At 33.7% G+C, this 19,250-nt stretch overlaps 1 protein-coding gene across 15 annotated transcripts in view; it reads left to right on the top strand.

The window, feature by feature from the left end:
* CASK (peripheral plasma membrane protein CASK) overlaps positions 1–19,250 on the top strand; it is a 594,512-nt gene that overhangs the window by 573,460 nt on the left and 1,802 nt on the right. For 7 of the 15 annotated variants that reach the window (XM_087355276.1, XM_087355274.1, XM_087355275.1 and 4 more), the window contains 8 exons: positions 234–263; positions 5,861–5,959; positions 6,518–6,656; positions 8,734–8,790; positions 16,137–16,256; positions 17,098–17,220; positions 18,176–18,283; positions 18,546–18,721. In XM_087355276.1, the coding sequence (XP_087211402.1) occupies positions 234–263; positions 5,861–5,959; positions 6,518–6,656; positions 8,734–8,790; positions 16,137–16,256; positions 17,098–17,220; positions 18,176–18,283; positions 18,546–18,721 (852 nt within the window). The remainder of the gene's footprint in view (positions 1–233; positions 264–5,860; positions 5,960–6,517; positions 6,657–8,733; positions 8,791–16,136; positions 16,257–17,097; positions 17,221–18,175; positions 18,284–18,545; positions 18,722–19,250) is intronic. The other 8 variants (XM_087355277.1, XM_087355278.1, XM_087355279.1 and 5 more) reach the window with 3 other exon arrangements.

Raw genomic sequence — 19,250 nt, 5'->3', positions numbered from 1 at the left:
CTGTCTTTGCTCTCTTTATATCAGCTTACCTTAGTGATCATGCTGCTTGCTGTAGCATTAATGCCAATATGTGAGCACTGTTAATGTGTGCTCTTAATGTTCAGAATCCCCAGTAAGGATGGATCGCACTCAGATGTTTGGTGCCAGCACTAGCGCCACTGTGCGTCCCTTCATCTTGTAACTCAAAAGTTAATTGTATTTTCTCCTTTCTTTTTTTCGTCAACACGATATAGTTGTTCAGGATTAGGCCTCTTCCAGTGTTAGTAAGTACCGCTCCGCATCTGGTGTGATGTGATGTTATATTTTACTGTACTTTTTATTTTGTGATGCACTTACGTCACAGATATTGTCAGATTTTATTTAGTTGAGCATGTTTGTCACCACGCATGGGCATCGCTGTCTCGCTGAGGGAAGGTTGTGAAATGGTTAGAACAGTTAACACTTTGGTTTCTCTGTGTTTGGTTTACTGAAAAATTTTCTTATGTTTGGGCGTTGCGCCGTTCTGAATTACATTAAATTGAACGATGCCCTGTTACTCTGTTACTAGTTCTGTCTTCTGGTGGGTCAGGGTGAGGCAAGGTGGATTGCCAGTTGTGTAAAATTGAGCGACAGCAACTTTGATAGAAGTGGGCTGTTTGTTTCTTGCACACATATACAGTTTATTTTATATATACATATATGATAAACCTGTGCATTGCTTCATGAACACTTTTGTAGTTGTTTTTGTATTCAGTTGTACACTGTATATATATATTTTGTAAATTTCACATCTATCATTTTATCATTTGCTTTAGTAAAATACTGCCTTCTGTAAATGGAAATCCTTTACGAATGTAATGGTAGTTTTTAAAACAGGTTTAATAATCAATATTTTAAGGTTGTATATAGTTGTTTTGTAAGTTTATTAATATTTTCAGGAATCAATGTCCATGTCTTCCAGCAGGATAAAGCAGAAATTAGGTCTAAACGTGAAATTATTTTTAGTAAAAGCACTTTGCTGGCGCAGATAGAAATATGTTTCTATGCCTATTCCTGCCCTCTTCACGCATTCTCTTAATTTGGCTTGTTTTGCTTAAGGGTTCTGCAATATGATACCATTTTCTACATGAAAGCTCATTGTATAATACAATAATTTATTATCTCTAAATACAATTTAATGTACCTATACTAATGGAGAAGCAAAAATAGTACAATTTATAAAGTACATTTGTTCAAATAACTTGGCCTCTGATACTTATTTTCTGTAAAAAAAAATAATTTATTTTAAAATATTTAGTTATTGTTATGAAACTCTTGACACTCTAAATCTTTGTATTTATAAGCATGCAGCAGTGAAAATTTTTATTGAAATCTTCATGGGTACTGTGCCATGTAGTCTTATAGGTGGTTACAAACTTTTCAGATCAACATATATATATAAGACTACGTTGTGTCAGAACCCAGAAAAAGTCACGTTAAAGAAAGATGTGGTTCATTTAATTTCACTATTGATTTAAATAGTAATACGAATACATTATATTTTTCAAATGAACAGAACTGTATGTACAAATATAAAACATCAAACATTAAGATTAATTTCATCCAGTTTAATGATAATAAACTGCATATAAATGTACACTCTGTTAGCAAATACATTGTTTAATTGAAGTTTGTTTTAGTGTTAGTAGTGTGGCGCATAGATTCAGTCATTTAATGAACAATTTGTGAAGAACAGACATGTATTCTCAGTATAATTTTAATTGTGAGGCCAATTGAGTAATCAGACTTTGTGGTGTAGTGTGTGACACTCCTGCTTTGTATTTGTGATGTTTATTCTTGGTCAGGGGCCAGCAAGCCATCCTGACTCAGAATGTTTGTGCCTTCTCAGTCCCTCCATTCACTTCATGGGATGGGGCCTTAAATACGTCATGACCATATTCCGTACATTCGCTCACTCAGCATCTGACACCATATAAGTATGCTGTTGGTAAACCACTGATAAACGAACAAAGAAGCATCTGTTAAATTAATCCAGTTCGTTGTGGATTCATTTGGTTTCCCTGTGTGTGTAATATATTCGCACATTTTATAGTGCAGGAATTATACGTGAAGTATCTCATAAATGAAGATGGTGCAAATTTGTTACATTGCTACTGATATATGAGATAGAACCTTTAATATCGAGGGCTGTGCTAGTTGTGTGACCATTTATACTATATATACCTTGAACAGTTTAGCAGAGATTGAGACAGACGACAGATTCCGCACAAACAACATTCAGACTTCACTTATTTCTTCCATTAATGGTTCCCTGTACTTGACTTGTAACTAACTCATAGTGCAGTCCTTTAGAAAGTAAAGGTTGTTCAGGTACTGAAATTCCATGCCTTCTATGGGACCTAAAGTTTCATTTTCTTGTTCCTGAGAGTCCGACACTGGTCCCTATACTGAGCCAGATGAATCCAGTCCATGGGCTCCACCCTTTTTCATTAATAATTGTTCTGATACAGTTTTTCATCCTTTTTATGCCTTGGTGTTTCAAGTGATTTCTTCCCTTTATGTATTCCAACCAAAATTTTGTATGCATTTCTCAGCACCCTTATGCATGCTACATACCCCAACCATCTCTTTCTTCTTGATGTCATCATCGTAATAATGTTTAGTGAAGAGTACAAATTATGAAGTTTGTCCCTGTACAGTTTTCATCAGCATTCTGTTATGTCACCTTCTTAAGTCAAAATGTTACCCCCAGCACCCCGTTCTCAAACAACTTCAGTCTGTGTTCTGATGTCAATTTGAGAGTTCCATATCCATCGAAAACAACAGTAAATCAAAGTTTTGTATATTTTAATTTTTGAATTATTAGATAGCGTATGGAATTACCAGCGATTCTGAACCGAATTATAGTAGTTTAAACATAATATAAAATTTATGCCATTACAAGCATTTGAAGGTTTAAATACGCGCGGTATTCAGTGTTGGTGTATCCTCTATTTTTTAATAGCAAACATTGACTTTGTAACTAACCATTAAGATTACTAATATGCAACGTGCAATTCTGCTAACTGCGCATTAGGAGCCAGATCCACTTTTCATCTGTATTTATATTTGACTTTTACAGGTTAAATATTCTAATTAAAATTATCTCAAACTTAAATTGTCTGAACCATTCAGTATTAGATGTATGTGTGTTTTTTGTTGTTGTCAAAAGTAGATTTCTTTGCATCGAAGGTGTGAACGTATTCTGTATCCCACCAGTGTCATAACTGAACTATAATAAGCCCTCGTCAAATGTGGGGATTAGGTCCCTTGAGAATGGTCCATTAGATAAATTTGCATTGAACAAACTTAATACCACATGGGTTACTTAAGTGGGGATAAATGAATGGTACTACCTTTTTATGCTTTAAATAAGAACACATTAAATGATTAAAACATAAGACCAATGTGAAATTTACATATGGTATATAAGAATGCGTTAAATGTTATGTTTTATTGTAAAGTACATTATTGCTCGAAAGGATAATTGCACAACAGCAAAAAATGGCAAAAATATTCACACATGATGTAACTGTTGTTACCATGGTAACAGCATAAGTGAGACTGAGACAGACAGAGGGAAATACGAAAGAGAATTGCCAGAACGTTGGAAAGATGAAGATAAAATATTAGTGTGTGTGTTGGCCACATCTGAGATGAGATTGTCTAATAAAGAAAGTGTTTGATTTATATTCGTAACGGAAGGAACTGTCTTTAAAATTGTACATAAACAGAGATGGTATTACAATAATTCTTGCGTAGTGTGTTATGGGATTTGATAAGTTTAGAACCGATTCTCAGTCTCACAAGCAAGCATACATCCTTGGTTTTATATTCCCTTGTCATTAAAGTACAAATTTGAATTTTACAATGGCCCTAGACCCTCAGAGACACTTTCTTCCTAATGGACCCATTATACAGTTAATTATTCATACACAGAGTTTTTTCAGTACCACCACATTGATCTTTATGCTTTTAAAATACTAGTATATTCCTGGTATCTTACATTATATTGATTCTAGTATTTCCTGCAAATAAATATCAGAACTGTGCATTCAACGTATTTCTATCATCGAGCTGCTGTTCATTTAAATTTTTTTTTGTGGGGGAACCAACAAATCCGTTTTTCTTCGAATGCTTAATTCTGAGTATAGCGTCCATCAAGTATTTTAATTATAAAAAGAATAGTCAAAAAATGTGTACGGAATTTCTACATGTGTAGACTTCCAGTGACATAACATGTTCTCAAACATGTCAATAGTTCCCATTGTCGCCATTTTGGTTACTTTATATATATATTTATATATGGAACATCAGGCATACTTGTTGCCAAATTAAATATGACTGCTCTAATGGTTCATAAGTATTCTTAAAATATTATTAATAAATAATCTCACGTTCACCAATTTTTCATTACCAGTCTTGCTAAAAAAAAATTATATTCCAAAAATATATCTTTATAAAAATTTCTGGATTTCACATTGAATATGACATATTACTCACGCTTTTTCACAATATTTCATTTGCAGTTCTTTGCCATTCTGCCATCTCTTCTTGGGGTCATCTGTTACCTGGTTGAACCATCGTATTCTCGGTTGTTCCATGTGTCATTTTCCTTTGAACTGTAATTTGAATGCCCTTTTTGGTATCCATATCCATTCTGTTGAAACATCCAAACTATTACAATCATTTATCTTCTGATTCTTTTAACAAATTTTGAATTAAAAACAATATCAAAATTAGTATTTTCTATATTTTTCACCAGCACATGTTCTTGTCTCTGTCTTTAATTTTTAATCATTTCACTAACAATAACAAATCTGTTATACTTCTATACACACATATATGCATGTGCTCATATGCATATATCACGCTGATTTATTTTTAATTAAATGTTTGAATGTCAGAGGTTACTTGGCATCAAATAACATGGGAAAAGGAACATTAAATGTAAGTAGATAAGGATTTAGAAGGAGGTGGTCATGTCCTTTTCAAAGGAACTATTGCAGTATTTGACTGGAGAGACTGGGAGAAACCATAAGAAATCTGTCATTAACCTGGTCAATATTAAAAGTGTTATCTCCCAAATAAAAGTATTGAGTGTTACGGGTACATCAGTCTGTTTAGTCGTACAGAGTGTAACATTTGAATTATCAACAAAGTGATTATAAATTCTTAAGACACCGTGAGTTCTCATAAATGGTATCATGTATATTAAATATAGGTAGGTATTTTGTTTTAATGTTTTGATATAGAATGTAAATCAAACAGGTAGGAGGTCACAAGACCTGTATTCAGCTTGTTTTGTTAATTTGCTTTGCACGATAAATTCATTATGTAATACAAATTTGTTATTATCAATAAATTATAACAACTTATTATTTACATACTAATAGTTTGTTAACGGGCTTAAAAATACAGTTTCATTGTTTTTCAGTATCTCTGGGTTTATGTTTTGTTTATAAAATACAGTCCTTACAATTTGGAGGCTGGGACTTTCATATTATTAATGTAAAAATGTATATCAAATTTTAAGTTGATAAAATTCAGGAAATTAATGTATAGTAATTTATGTAATAAATATGTTTAAAATATTGAGTTTGATTTAATCACATAAATTAATATGAATGAACATGTTTCAAAGTAATGATAATAAAGTTAAAGCAAGTATATTGCTGTTTTACAGACCTTAAACGCATGTTTTGGTGTCATTTTCAAGTTTGTAGCTTATATAATCTTATTAATTCTGTTACAGGCATTAATTTAAAAAGTGTTTAAGATGCTCAGAATTTTATTGCTGCTAATTGTAACAATGTTTATACACACTTTTTTGTGTTTTCAGATATTTGTGCGTGCTCAGTTTGATTATGACCCCTTGGACGATGACTTGATCCCTTGTGCACAAGCTGGCATTGCTTTCAAAACTGGAGACATTCTCCAAGTAAGTAAATTTAGACACACATTTCTTTTTTAAATTACTGTGTCAGTTTTCATTAAAATTTAATTTACTTTTGATTTTGTAAATCAACACTGGGCGATTTTATGGTAATTTTAATGTGTTTGAAATGCTAAAGCAAGGTAACATTGAATTTTTTTTACTGCATATGAAGGATCTATTAGATGTAGACAGGAATAATATTAAAGTGAATCTTAACAAATTAGGGTGTGAGATGGGCAGGGCATGTAGCATGTATGAAGCATATAAAATTTTAGTCTAGAAAACCTAAGTCTAAGAACCACTTACGAGACCTAGATATAGAAGGGGATAATATTAAAATATATTTTTTTAAAAAGTCAGTCTGTCAAGGGTTGTTCCCAACTGAATGAATGTTTTACCTCACCGAGCATTTCTTCTATAATTTTTTTGTATTTTTATTAAACACCAAAAACAGAAATTAAGTACAATTTTGACTTTTAAAGTTATTGTTTGCATAAATGTCAGTGAAAACTTCCTGGCAACTAGTGAAAGTTATTTTTCAGTCATTATTTGTTTGTGTAGATAATCAGTAAAGACGACCATAACTGGTGGCAGGCGAGAAAAGACAATGCTGCGGGCTCAGCTGGTCTTATTCCCTCCCCTGAACTTCAGGAATGGCGGACTGCTTGCATGGCGATGGAGAAGAGCAAGCAGGAACAAGGTTTGTAATCTTTTATGAGAAAAAATAATTTTTCCTTACGTAAGTTAAATTGACTGAAGCGTCGTTTTCTATCGACAATTTAGTATTTATTCGGGTAAATGAATTGGTTTACGAGTTGTGATTTTTTTTTTGTGTTAAGGATTTTCTATGTGACTGATAACTACAGGTATTTGGGCATGCATAAAGCCTGTGCTCACTGTTAAATATTTTGTGGATTCTGCATGTTAATAGGACAGATTTAATGCCAATGAATTAGATTTTGTTCTTTTTTGTAGTTTCTTATTTACATATTTTAAATATACAGCGTACCAAAGTTCAGAATTAAAAGCAAATTTAGAAGGTAAATTATGGAATATGTAAAAATATAAGGAATATCACATTACTGCCTCATTAAAACGTACTTCATGATTTGCATATTGCTTCTGCAAAGTTTGTCGTTGTGAGAACATAAATCGTAAGTTACCAAGTTCCAGCAGATCATACCTGTACTTGTTATATTTGTTATGCAGGATATATTTTGATTCACAGTAAAGTGAATGGCCCCTTTTTTAGGTTAATGTGTTCTTCTGAACATATTTTACACGGGGTACGAAAGTTTTTCCGTGTACTTTTTTCATGAATTTTAGAATCTTACGTGTTCATGGAAGTGTAATCTGTTCCCCTAACCTTGCATTAAAGAATTATCTTTTACAATTAATTCAACATAAAAAAACTCTTAAATATTTAATCATTACTTTACCAAATCCTGAATTGTAATTTTCAGAAAATACTGTAGTAATTTGTAATTACTTCCACGAGCTCTGATTTCAGCTGCATGTGCTGAATATTTAGTGATTTTAAATCAGCTGTTTTTAATATTGTAATTAATGGAAGGAATATATGTTAAAATGTGTATCAGACTATCTTAAGTGTGTACGTGACAAAATAACATGAAGTACAATCATAATATCCAAAATTGATATTCCCTGTGAATAGGTACATCTGCTTTTGATAAAATTAAATCCATTTACGTCTGGTTAATGTAATTTGCATTGTAATTACAGTTGTAATGTGGAGTTTTGTATGTAGCTCAGTCAGTATAGTGACTGGCTACAGACTGGACGACCGGGGTTCGATCCCCGACGGGGGCAGATGATTTTTCCTGTACCCTCTGCGTGCACACCAGTTCTGGGGCCCTCCCAGCCTCCTGTCCGATGGGTACCGGGGTCCTTTCTCGGGGGTAAAGTGGCTGGGGCGTGATGCTGACCACTCACCCCCTTCTAGTGCTGAGGTTAAGAATGAGTAGGAGCTATACTACCTCTCCCCCCAAGTGCCTACATGGCGTATAGTGGGACAGCTTTACTTTACTTTTATATCTTGCACATACAAAGTTTTTATTACAATTTTGGAGACACTGGTGATTGTGGTTTAAATATTGTTTTATGATGAGTATGCACATTCTTTATGGTCACAGTTTGGTAGTGAATTATCTTCTGCACTGTCAGGAATTTGTTGATAGAACATCGTAAGTTTCCATTTGCAGTGTATGTTTTTTCTTCTGTTGTCTGCATTTCACAAAATATCCCCTATTAATTATGAATGAAGTGACTTCCTGTGAGGTGAATGTTCATGTGTTCATATATCCGTTCATGTTTGTCAACTACAAAGAATTACATTAAAACAATAATTTTTATGTGCATTTTCCAGATACACAAAATACTTTTTCAGCACTGTGTTAATATACTTGTGTGTGTCATTTTGTTAATATGCACTTTCATCTATATGAAGAACTATCTTGTGTTTATGGAAGCACTTATGGATTCCAACACTTCAACCACATTAATGGTTTGAGGTTTCCACGGCAGTGTGAATATAGATGGCATTCTCTGGGTGGTTGTGCCCACGTAGCATTTTGACTGGTGCCAGTGTTTTGAAGGATTCTGGGCATCAAAATCAAGGCGGTAAGTTCCTCAGAAATGTTGCCACACAGTCAAAATTCTACGTGGTAGAACACAAACTAGGAAGGCTACCATTTATAACTCCAGCTACGTGGTTGAACTGGACTGGTTTGTCTTTTTGATTGTTGGTATGCCTGTAGATGGGGACACAGACGGTGGATGCACGTCTCATAAAGATGGATGTGATGGAACAACAGGTATGGGGCATGCTTCAGTTTGTATGCTGGATCATCACTTCTGCATTTTCTTAATTTAGAATGGATGTTCTGACATTCTGCAGGATGATTTGGTCATTCTAATTCTTATAATGAACTACAGAAATGTCATGCTTAATTAGTTTTTATTTATTTATTTTACTTTTGCAGCAAGGAAGATGTGCCTTAATGTTCCCTGTATCTCTTGTTTGCCTGCTGGATGGCAAAGAGATTGTAGGTTGCACATGACTTATGAAATAATTCATTATCATTGTAATTACTTTCTTTTGCCTGATAACAAAACTTTCAGCAAGGTATTCTAGTGCGAAATCGCTAACAATCTGAAACCAGACGCGTGATAAACAGAATGAAGCAATGAATTACTTCCAGGAATATATTTATGTAATATAATTACTGTAATGATGTTTTAAATTATGGATTTAATGAGCAACATGTTCATTCTTCATTAGGGACAACAATCTGTTATTTATTCTAATTTTCAGTATTGGTTTATCTATTAACAAATAATTTATAATTATGAATTGGTGATACTGACATCCTCACATGAATATCTTCAGAACGCAATAAAACAATCATCTATAAAAATATTACATATTTGCTTCAGCATAAGCATATTTATTAAATTTTGGTCCAGTTTTTTCACGTCAGTTTTCATTGTAAGAAACAAAACTAAGTCGATGGAACAGAGTCGTCCTTGAGAAGATGATAATCATTCAGCCAGTAACAAATTTTCCTGTCTTATGGAACCCAGAGGTTCATTACCTTGTACACAAGAGCCTTCCATTGGTCCCTGGCCTGAGGTACATGGACCCAGCCCACATCCTCAACTTAAGATGCAGTTTAATAGAAAATGCCCATCTGTGCCAGGATTTCTGATAATGCTTTTCAACCAAAATTATATACACATTTCTAATATGTTCCTTGCATGCTGCATTCCCTGCTCATCTTTTTCTTCTTTACGTGGTCCTCCTAAAAACCTTTGGTGTAGAGTATAAATTACGAAGCTTCTCACAAAATAATTTTCTTCCGCCTCTCATCACTTCAGCTCTGTTACGTCCAAATATTCTTCTCAGCGCTCTCGTCTCAAATACCCTCAATGTTTTTTTTCCTCCCTCTTTATGTTGAATGATGTTTGTTGCATAATATAAACAATACAATAAATTGTATAGATGGAAATCAGTGCTGTTTATTCAGTATAAAAAACAATGGCCAATATAAAGTTCATAATTTGTACTCACGAGATATAATTAGGATGATCGAGTGAAGGAGTGTGATATGGGCACGATATACTGCATGCGCTGTGAGAGATCAAACATGCATGCAATTTTTGTTTCAGACAATGAAAGGAAGAGACCACTTGAAAGACCTAGGTGTAGGTTGGAGGATGATATTAAAATGAATCTTAAACAAATAGGATGTGTAAGGATATGGACCGAAATATTTCGGCTCATTTAGAGTTTAACGATGGGCTGATGTTGACATGCCAATGAACCTAATGGCATTATGAAAGGTAGGGTATTTTGTTCACTAGATGAGTGACTGTCAGCTTTCTTCTGCTCCATGGAGGTAGTTATCAGTAAGGTTTCTGAACTTAATTTACTTTATTCTAAAATTTCAGCCCCACTGAAACTGGATGAAATAAAAATAAAACATAATTGACTTTCAACTCTGTAAGTTATGTAGCTTTGTACTGGGAGGCAATTGCGCAAATAATGAATTAGGAAGGGTGCGACTTCTTTTAAGGTAATGTCTCAATCGTTTGACAGCAGGAGTATCACTGCAACCTGATAAAGATATTCAGTGAAAGTGGTGATAAACTGCATCTTTATATCTTTCTATTGTCTTGAGTAGGACCCAGAAGTCATCTGAAGTGGGCTTACTAATATTGATCATGTAATTAATATAAGAGGTTGCGAGCAACGTATATTTAATTGAAGTTACGAAAACTTTTTTCAGGTATGTTGTCAGAATTACTGTTACTGGGTTTCTGAAATTGTCCGTTGTAATGGCATTTTGAAACATTATATACATAATTTTTTTTAAATATTTAGAAACATGCGTAGGTTAGTGACCAACGTACTTTAAGTTTGCTGATATGAAAGCTGGTTTCCCAGTATTCCTCGTCTTCATAATTCCAAAATATTTCATAATATAATGTGTGTGTGACTTGTATTTAATACAGTATAGTTATTATTCTGTGCTACATGTTTATACTGTGAAATTCACAGGTATAATTAATTTACTAGGGGAAGGGTATATTGCGAAGAATAGGACGTAAAATGTCAATATTATTCCCACATAAGTTATGTCTCATTATAGAGACACTTGCCACTGTCGCCTCTAAATACTATGAGCGTAACTCAGAATTATATAATAGTTAAGTCATTTCCAATCTGTGTTCTGCTCATTTATTTTGTGTTGCACAAATACATTTTTGTAATGTCGTATCACTCTTTATGGCGATAAAATAGCAATTCTTATGTAATTTTAAGTTACGTTATAAATTGTCTGCAGTAGCTCACAAGTAAAATAATACCAACAGTACTACTTGGCAAATATTTTAAAATGGACGAAGAGAGTGAGGTTGACCACAGAAGAGGTGAAGGGATCAGTTTTACTAACCCAGAGGTCAGAACTGGTCAGAAAGCTTAAACATTGTTGGTGACGCTGATGTCAAAATATGATTACATTTAAATCCTGCCATATTATAGTACCAAATTGTAATATTCATCTTGGATCTCAAAATTGGTTTAACCTCTGTTGTATGGGAATATAAACTCCCCATTTTATGAGGCTGGCAGCTGGACTTAACTACAGTGTTAATGGTTATTAATACATATTCGTATATGTTACAAGTACAAGAGTAGCTTTAAAATTATCAGTCTAGTACTTTAGGACCCTAACATGGATCATATCAAATTCTGTGTGGTGATAGAATAGTGTAGTGCATAGCGTCTTGGTCTGAATAAGAAACTTTTGCGTTAAGCCAGTTGAATTAGTTATTTTGAATCTGCTTTTTTATTATCATCATAAATTAGACATTTCAGTGCCTCTGCTGCCCTCAAAATATCTCTTGTGTTTTATTATAATCTTATAATTATTGCAAATTTTCAGGTAACGGAAAAGTATGTTGCTCTGCACAGAGATTAATGTGTCTGATTGGGATGTTTGTATGATGCTACTGCATGGCAGTATTCAAGCTTATTAAAAATTATATGATTAAGACAGGTTGTACATTTGTGTGCAGATTAGTGTTATCTATTAATGTAAAATGGTGCATGAACAGGTGGATGGAATAATTCTTGTATTTCGGTATGACAATATTTCAAGTTACATTGAGCGTTCGTAAATTGTTTGTTCTGCCCATACAAATAGCAGCATGACATGCTACATGAATGCATGCGCACACATACACAAAATTGTGTATGACATGACAGGAAATATGTGAGTCTTGTGGGTTGTTGTGCGGTATAATAACCGTGTACGTGGGTACTGATGTTTCAGAGAAACATTACAGAAGCCGCACCTACAGTGCGTCAAAGTTATGGTGCATTTCTTAAGTTTCATTATTTTTTTGACAATTAATGATAGAAACATGAATGAATCTTCAAACTGAAAGTGTAACTGTAATGTTACTAAAATTTAGTCTGGGGCCGCTTCATGCTTCTAATCAGTATTTCAATTCTTCCCACATATTGAGAACATGTGGAATTATGGATTCAGAAATGTGTTTGATTCTTTGCTTCTAATGTTCTGTACCACTGAGATTTTTCTCTAACAAACAAGAAGTGAATTGGTGAGATGTCGGGTTCTCACAGCAGTGACTATGAAGATGACTGTCTTTTGGGATGTTGCACTGTACAGTATGGTAGAAATTTCCATACATATCAGAGGTGCTGCTTCCTCCATCAGGGTGATAAGTGCTGTCGATGGAATCAGCAGGCACATCTGAAACATCAGTAAATTTCTACCGGACTACACAACGCAACATCCCAGAAGGTAGTAATCTTCAAAAAGTTATTTATTTCCATAAAAGTACTCATATTTCAGGGAACCTTTCATATTTAATATAGTGCACATCGGACCTGTCATAGTTATTCTTTAAGGGGTGTGACTGATGAACCCTTTTGAAAGTGTCTCAGAATGAAATAATTTAAAAGAAAGGGTAAAGTTATGTTAGGTTTATTACAAAGTCGTGCTTTAACGCCTGCGCTTTCAGGTGGTAGTAATTGTTCTTCCAGAACATGCTATGAGCTCTGTCAGTAATTAAGGACATACGCAGCTGGCTAACATTCTATAAACAGGAAAGATTTCATTATGTCTGGGCAACTGTTTTGAATACCTTCCGATACATAGTCATTTCATGAGTCAACTGCTGTCCTGTGGCCACTCCTCAGTAAACATGTATATAATTATATATTTGTTTTGCGAAATATATCATAATTACACTTGCATGGGGTAATATTAATGTTTCTGCTAGCTCCCTGTTTGTGTACAGAATGAACATCTATAAGAATTTCTAGGCATTTGAAATTTCAGCTGTTTTATACTGTAACATACATAATCATTATTATTAAATTGCACTGACGCATGGTTCTTACAATATTTGAAACTCGGTGCAAGTGAGTATGCTATTTAAGTGCTGGTATGGATGGTAGAGTGAGCTCAAAACATGCTGTTATATTACAGGATTGGACAAAACAAAATTTGGCAGCATTGTATTTTGGTTAAATTTCTAAAAAAGCCTTTGTATTCACATCTTTCTGTTATACTTTATAGAAATCCTCATTGCTGTAATGTAGCATAAAACTTGGTGGCCATTGAGGCCAATAAATTTGCCTCTCCTGTTCTATTATGGTATTTGCTTCAAATGTGATGTGCGTTGCTTCAGAAGTGTGACCAGTGAAGCTGACGTTCATTGTTTCAGCTTTTCTGACATAAACTGATAATCTTAAATGAAAATAGACACAGTTCACTTAACAAATGGATGCCTTATGAATTTACATCATAATTGAAACAAAGTGTTTCAGTTATTTGAATGCTGTTTCTATTTTGATCTGCTGGAACTTCATTTTTAATTTTGAGCTGCTTTTTATCACATTTATTCTTCGTTTTATCTTGTCAGTTACTCTGTAGTATTGCTGACTTTGCTATGTAAGAAACTGGGTCTCTTTTTGATGGAAGGGGTGGGGGGGGGGGGAACGAGTAAGTAGTGCACTAGTGATGTAGTACACCAATTCAACAAACATTTTATTTTTATTAATGTAAATATGCAAGTGTACTCAAGCCTATTTATTATTTTTGCAGAAAATTTTGGCATTTATATATCAGATAAGTTAAATTAACTTAAATGTTGAGTTAGTACACTGTTGCTCTAATCTGTTCAGTTGTATATCATCATTGCATTGCAGCTGTCTCATTCTGTAGTATCAGTAAGTTTTCTTATGTTAAACAAAGCATGTACTCTCTTTTGTAGAAGATATATAATGTGTATTGTCTGAATAATACATTAATCACTAAACTGTCTTTTACAAACCAGTATTAGATAAAGTGATTCCAAATGCTGCCAAATTTTATATTAAAAATTTCAACAACTGTGTTAGTGCACATGAAGGAATGGTGAGTCTAGATATTAACTATTCTGTAGGACACTTGAACAAAAATTATGCTGCCCGACCTGAATAAATAATGTTTTGACACAACTTTATTTTTAATATGTATAAGTATCTTGTTAAATATTTAGAAGTGGTCAGGGCGTTTGTAGAGTTTGCGCTTTACATGTGTGTGTTTGTGCACGCGGGCACACGTATGTCACCTCACCTCACCTCACCTCACCTCACCTCTTGATGATCCACATACTTTGCACTTCCCAAGTCTGTGGATTAACCATAGTAAATTCATGAAGAAAAATCTTATGATAATGTATGGATCTTTTATGTACATCCTCATGTTGCTTAAAATTCTTTCTTTAGGAATAATTAATAATTGCAGATGCAGATAATCCAGTTAATATTTATTTGAAATGGGACCTAGATTGAAAAAAAAAAGAAACTAAATGTAAAAACATTTTCCTTAATTCATATATAAAGAATTCATAGATTGAATATAGAAGAATAATTTCTCATTTATAAGAGAAAGGTGTTTCCATAATGCAGTGCATATTGGTTATAATGTGACAAAAATAAAGAAATACAGAGAAGGAAGTATCAACATTTTGGTGTGGTTTAATATTCTAACTTGGCATGGTTTTTAATTGAAAAGAGTGCGCAAGATGGTGTGATACCATCTGAAATTGCTCCACCTAACCCCTTAATTCCAGTTGAACCAACAGTTTCCATAAAGTGTTTTCCAGGAGTGCAACTGTCATATTATAGGAGAAACAGCTGTTCTAATTTTAAAAAAAAAATATTTTGTTAGTGCCTAGAATTGAGAATTAGCTTCATTATCCTCTTTCATTCACAATTTCATTAAACTTAGCCACGGTGTAATGCTATCCTCGTGGTCCGTTGTTTGTGATCACGTTATATGTAATATGTCTTCTAAGGTTCTTGGTTTACAGTGGTTTATCAGCTGTTTCGCTATGTAGTGTTCAGCACTAAGGTTATTTTCAGTAATAACCTGGAAGGGATGTAAAGGGAAATAGCTGTGCAGCTGTGCTAACCATGGTGTCGCAATGTTTGGTAGACCTCATTAAAACAAGTATTAAAATAGGTTAGCACTGTAAAAATATCTTTGCTGTTTCGAATATATTTCAATCCACAATAGGCCAGTTGAATTTTGAAATTATAAAGTTAATTTGGGAGAGAAAACAACACAGACATGTGTAAATTTTTCTTTCATGTATAAAATTATTATGTAGAGGTTTCATTATGTTTTGTTAATATTTTTTTAAAATATTCAGCTGTTGAATGTCAAAATTCACTTGATACAGACATGAAAATAGGTGTGATATATAGAACAAATGATTTAGTAGGAGATGTGGGAAGTGGTAACAGTGTATTTCTCATCAATGGGCATCTATTCATTAATTTTTTATACTTTCATAAAAAACTCACTAGTCAAAGAGCATCTATGTTATTAACAAAATTCAATTTTATGTTTTAAAAAGCCTAATGCTCCCTGGTAAAATGTCAACAATAAAGATAATATTTATTGAAGGAACAGCAATGTCTGTTCCTTTTGACCTGTATAGGTCAGCTTATAAGTGGGTCACTAGATTTAATTATGAAAATTTTCAGGTGAGAATATTTTTTGTTCCAGGATGCCATATTCCATGTTCATCATTAATGGCTTGATACTTATTTCTGTGTCATTTTGTTTGTTTACAGTAAATTGCTCAATCTTTGGACGCAAGAAGAAACAGTACAAGGATAAATACTTGGCAAAGCACAATGCAGTTTTTGACCAATTAGATTTAGTTACGTATGAAGAAGTTGTCAAACTGCCATGTAAGTTTACTATATAATTTTTATTGATATCCATTGTTTTATCAACATACGTTCATTTGTCAATTCTGTTATTTAGAATAGGAAACTTCAAATTTTATAATTACATGTGCTAATTGAATTATTTGAAAATACCTGTTAACTGTGTCACGGGTTCATAGTGTTTAGGATAAAGGAAAACAATATACTTTATTCGCATGACATGTTTTCTCATCAAGGAGATGTTAGCATTCAGGAAAACATAACAAATATCACACCATGTTTGCTATCTGTGAATGCAGTAGTCTCAGGAGAGTGAAAGTCAAGTTAAAACATTTTCAACGTTCTGAACCACCTGTAGTTGTCTTTGGAAATTATGCACTACTCCGGCCAGAATGTGTTAATTGACATTGATCACAGCTGATGACATTTCTTGATTTGGTTCCGGAATTGTGTGTGAGTTGTTTCTGCCTGCAGTTTCTTATTGCTTTGGTTTCAGATTAAAACATTTGTATTTATGAAGCTCGTGGTATTTAATTGAAGCATCTATCTGCTAACACTTTTGGGGGTAGTTTACTATTGTTTATTTTCATTATTCACCTGACAGCTGTATTGTTCTATAAAATTAAAATTTGAACCTCATTTTTGCCTGCAGCAGGAACTACTGTGGGTTCTGTCATTGCTCAGAACTGTGGAATTTTCTGTATTTGTGTTTGTCTGTAATGTCATGCTTGCAGTATGTTCACCCTTCCCTCATCATGTCACTAGATCTGAGTTATAAAAAAGTTGTCATACTTCACCTGCCCTCTTCTTTTTATCAACATATCAGACAGAGCAAGACTAACTGTGTTTATGTAATCAATAGTGTCTGATCCAGCATTCCAGAGGAAGACCTTGGTGCTTTTAGGAGCTCATGGAGTTGGCAGAAGACACATCAAAAATACACTTATAGCAAAAAACCCTGACAAGTATGCATACCCCATCCCACGTAAGTACATTTAATTAATTTAAAAAGTAGCAATACTAAGTTTATTCATATCTAATTTATATGCGTAGAGAAGATCTGTTGTAATGGTCACATGCTGGTCATATATTTACCTGGAAAGTTAATATCAGTGTTTTCAGGCAAAGAAAAAACAAACATACTTTTTGGATTTTGGGCTGTAGTGTGAAGCTTACCAATATTTTGGGAGAATGTTCTTCAGTCTTCAGGGTAATTGTGAAAATATTACTCAAAAATGCTAGTAACCATATTTAAGACCACATGACACCATAACCCAGATAACCAGAATCGTCACAAAACTCCGAAATATATGGTATGGTGTTGGTGGTTGAAATTTATAGCAATGAAAGGGTTGGTTACAAAGCTGTCTAGAATGGTTGCAAAGTAATTTTGTATTGGATATATCGTAACTAAATGGTCCCTTGAAGATTGCAGTCTTCTGGGTTGTTGCGCCGTGTAGTCTGGTAGAAATCCACGGCGCAACAACCCAGAAGACAGCAATCATCAGAGTCACCGCTGTGAAAATCTCAAATCCTAAATGGTACCTTATCCCCCCTTTATGGCAACATGACAGTCAGTTTTCTCTTCATTAATAATTGCTTTGAAAAGAAATATTTTAAATCAAATAAGGAGCAAATAGGAGCAGACATACTCTGATAGGTTCTCTTTTATCATTCTCATTGCAAGGCTTCAAGAAGAATTATTGCAAGTTAATAAAACAGAAAGAGAAGGGAATTGTTTAAAATTAAACATAGAAGGATTTGAGGTTCGGCGCCGTCTTCAGAATTAAACATATTGCGTTCTAGAATGTCATTTACAAGAACAGCGAATGATTATTTTGAATCTTGTGAGAAGTCCAACTTCCCTTTCTGCAATTTTGTTAATTTTATGCCAAGTATTTAATGGTTTGACACAGTACATTCAATTAATATTGTTTCAGATACAACGAGACCACCGCGAAATGACGAAGAAAATGGTGGGAACTACTATTTTGTATCACACGATGAAATGATGGCTGATATTGCGGCAAATGAATATTTGGAATATGGTATGTAGTTTTTAATTCAGTGTGATTGGTACACAACAAGATAAATCTTTTCTAACAATTAAATATATATTCACCTGTGGAATTATGCTAGAGTACGATATTTGAACAGTAATCCTGAATATTGAGATGATCCATTTATCCGAAATGTTTGTAATTGCCCCCAAGACCACATGATGTCACAACCAAGAAACCGCTAGTGACATATTTAAACATTGTTTATATTTATGTAGTGCATATAAAAGTATGATTTCTGTCTGGGCAGGAACACATGAAGATGCTATGTATGGTACAAAGCTGGAGACAATCAGAAAAATTCACCAGGAGGGACGGATGGCCATTTTGGATGTGGAACCTCAAGCGCTTAAAGTGTTACGGACAGCAGAATTTGCACCTTACGTTGTGTTCATTGCTGCACCTGTGCTGCAGAACCTAGCAGATGTAAGAGCAATTACACTAGTTTGTCAGTTTGTAAATAAATTTATGATATCCTTCCATCTTGACAATCTTGAAATATAAATTAGTAAATTTCTGTTTTCAGGTAAGGACAGTGGTCTTTGCTTTCAGGAAAGAACTGTTCCATTGTCCTTGGGAGGAACTAAAAATAATAAAATTCATCATTGGTATTAAACAACGCATATCAGAAACAAGCTCAAAGTCCTTTTACCTTTCTGTTACTATCTAAAGAGATAACAATTAAAGTACACAAATTATACTTTTATGTGTTGCTCTGTATGATGATGAAAACTTAATTAGTCATTCGAAGGTTACAGGCATAGATTATCATCAGATTATCCAAGAAATTTATAAGATACCAGCATTTTAGAAGCTTGTTACATGTAGATATTTCCTCCTCCTTCTTTTTTTTTTACATTCTTCTATAGGACAAATCCACCGTTCCTTCTTGAAGTTATTCATGTCCTCTTGCATTCAATCAGTCAGTTTATTATTATATCTTTACATGATTTGC

The sequence above is a fragment of the Zootermopsis nevadensis genome, unplaced genomic scaffold (genome assembly GCF_977971745.1).
Source record: "Zootermopsis nevadensis isolate Lab colony 2312 unplaced genomic scaffold, Znev_1.0 Znev_ptg000024l, whole genome shotgun sequence".
NCBI lineage: Eukaryota > Metazoa > Arthropoda > Insecta > Blattodea > Termopsidae > Zootermopsis > Zootermopsis nevadensis.
The sequence above is the reverse complement of the archived record's forward strand: the minus strand, read 5'-3'. Positions and strand labels throughout refer to the sequence as shown.